General features: G+C 24.4%; 1 protein-coding gene across 1 annotated transcript, besides 3 other annotated features; it reads left to right on the plus strand.

Moving 5' to 3' along the window:
- EDI_103420 (stress 70 protein chaperone microsome-associated 60 kDa protein precursor, putative) lies at positions 1–1,752 on the plus strand (the record flags this gene model as incomplete). The annotated part of the gene is made up of 1 exon (XM_001740811.1): positions 1–1,752. The coding sequence occupies one exon, from the start codon at positions 1–3 to the stop codon at positions 1,750–1,752; it is 1,752 nt and encodes a 583-aa protein (XP_001740863.1).
- Positions 342–408: a sequence feature (AT_rich).
- A 275-nt stretch (positions 1,753–2,027) lies between the features above and the next one.
- Positions 2,028–2,074: a sequence feature (AT_rich).
- A 45-nt stretch (positions 2,075–2,119) lies between these two features.
- Positions 2,120–2,630: part of a repeat region that runs on past the window's edge.

A 2,630-nucleotide genomic window follows, 5' to 3' on the forward strand; every position in this document is an offset into this window, starting at 1 on the left:
ATGGCTGAAGACTTATTTATTGGTATCGACTTTGGTACCACATATTCTTCTATTGCGTATTGTATTGGAAAGACAGGAAAAATAGAAACAATTAAAGACGAAAATTCAGAACAATTTATTCCATCAACAATGGAAATAGTTAATGATAGAGAAATAATAGTAGGGGCAAACCCACTAAAAGAAACCGAAGAAAGACAAATACTAAGTGACAGTAAAACATTTCTTGGAAAAAGATTACAAGGAATTCAAAAAGAACAAAAATTTATAGAAAAGGGAGGGGAATTATGGTACAGAGTAAATGGATCAAAAAAAATAATTGCTGTTAAAACAGTTGCACAATCAATTTTAAAAAAATTAAAAGATTTGTATTGTGAAAAATTAAAAATTGATAAAAATACAATTATTAATCCAGTCATTACTATTCCTGCTGGATTTAATCAAAAACAAAGAAAAACTATTTCACAAATTGCACAAGAAATTAATATTAAACCTATATTTGTTCATGAACCAACAGCAGCTGCATTATATTATTTAGATACAACCAAAGATAAAATCGAAAAACCTACTAAATTATTAGTTTTTGATTTTGGCGGAGGAACATTAGATATTACCTGTATTGAAATGAAATTAAACACAGAAGGAAAATTTGTTTTTGATATTCTTTGTACAAATGGAAATAATGAACTTGGTGGAAATAACTTTGATGATAACTTATATAATATGATTATTGAAAAAATCGACAAAGACTATAATATTGAAAGTTCAACACTTAATTCAGAAATTAAAACTAGTTTAAGAAAACGTGCAATTAACGCTAAACATGAGTTAAGTAAATGTGATGAGACTACAATTTTAATATCAGATTTGATTAGTTTTAATTCTGAAAACTCATATAATATTATTTTTGAGGATAATATTTCTGAGGATAGTATTTCTGAGGATAGTATTTCTGAGGATAGTATTTCTGAGGATAGTATTTCTGAGGATGTGACAATTAAAATTACAAGAAAATATTTTGATGATATTAATTCATCTGAATACCAAAAAGCTATGAAATTACTTGATGATGCATTAGATATGGCTAAATTAAAAAGTATTGATATTGACAAAGTTTTACTTGTTGGAGGTTCTTCATATATTCCAAAAGTTAAAGAACTAATACAAGAAAAATTTGGAAAAGAAAAAATTATTCAAGGAATTGATCCATTAACTGCTGTAGTTTTAGGTGCTGTAGTTTGTTCAAGGGAAAAGAGTATTACAATTAATGAAGTTTTACCAAAAGATATTAAAATAGAAAGATTTGATGGAACAACAATAACTATTTTTAAAGCTAATGAAAAATTACCATTAAAAAAAACAATACCAATAACACCTAGTGAAGACAATGTTGACAGTATTAAAGTATCATTATATGAAGGAAATTATTCAGTTGCAAGTATGAATGATCTAATTGATGAAATCGTATTCAGTAATTTAGCAAAAGTAAGTATTGAAGAAGCATATATTGAAATAACATTTGAATGTGATAGATCTGGAACATTAAAAATAACTGTGATTGATTTTAATAACTGTTTTGAACAAAAAGTTCACATTAGATGTAAATTAAAATTCGAGGAAAAACAAGAACTTCTTAACCCTGTAGAAGAACATTTAAAATTTATTAATGAAGACAACAAAAACTTTCTTGATGTTGCAATTATTCCTGTAGATTCAGAAGAAACATATTGTATTGGAACAATTTCATATAACTAAAATGAAAAGCACAAAAAACAATCCTATTAATAAAAGGGCATTTGTTCAAGTAAGTGATATTCATAATTTGTTATATAATAAGCAAATAAAAAAGATCTACTCTAACTAAATTGTAAATAGCATATCTCTACTTTAGTTTATTATTTATTTATTGTATGATAATAAGATTCTCTCCTCATTTCTTTACTCTTTAAACAATGAATAATGAATGAAAGCAACAACATTAAAGTAATAGGTATAGAAAAACTACTATAAAATTAGGTTAAAAATGAAAGTTATTATTTTTATTAACACATAATTAATTATTTAAAAAAAATTAAAACCTTTTTAAAACTAACTATTGTATCATTTAATTCATCAAAATATCAAATTGAACAAATAGAAGAATGGACAAATAGAAAAGTAAGAAATATACTATTTGTTTCAGAAATTGATAATTGGAATAAGGATACGTCAGTATTTAAACAAAAAATAAAAAAACATATAATAATTATTATTGAAGATGAAGATAGAAATAAATTTGGAGAATATGTTAAAATGAAAATTGATAAAGTTAGAGAATGGATAAATGACCCAAAATCATTTTTATTTTCATTAGAATCATGGAAGAATACAAGGAATGATGAAATTTGATATTAAACAACCATAATATGCATTTTGTTTATCCAATTAATCATGTAATTGATTGTTTCAGTTTGGAAATGATGAATATAAATCAATTAGATGTGATATTGTTGTTTTTAAAGAAAATATTAAAACAAAGTCATGGTGTTATCAATCTTCATTTGAATACAAAGGAATATCAAATTTAATTTATGGAAAACAATACCCAGAATATTTCACACCACAACGAATCATTGTAATTGAAATGAATTGAA

Source organism: Entamoeba dispar, genomic scaffold (assembly GCF_000209125.1).
Source record: "Entamoeba dispar SAW760 scf_1105229463203 genomic scaffold, whole genome shotgun sequence".
Taxonomy (NCBI): Eukaryota; Evosea; order Mastigamoebida; family Endamoebidae; genus Entamoeba; species Entamoeba dispar.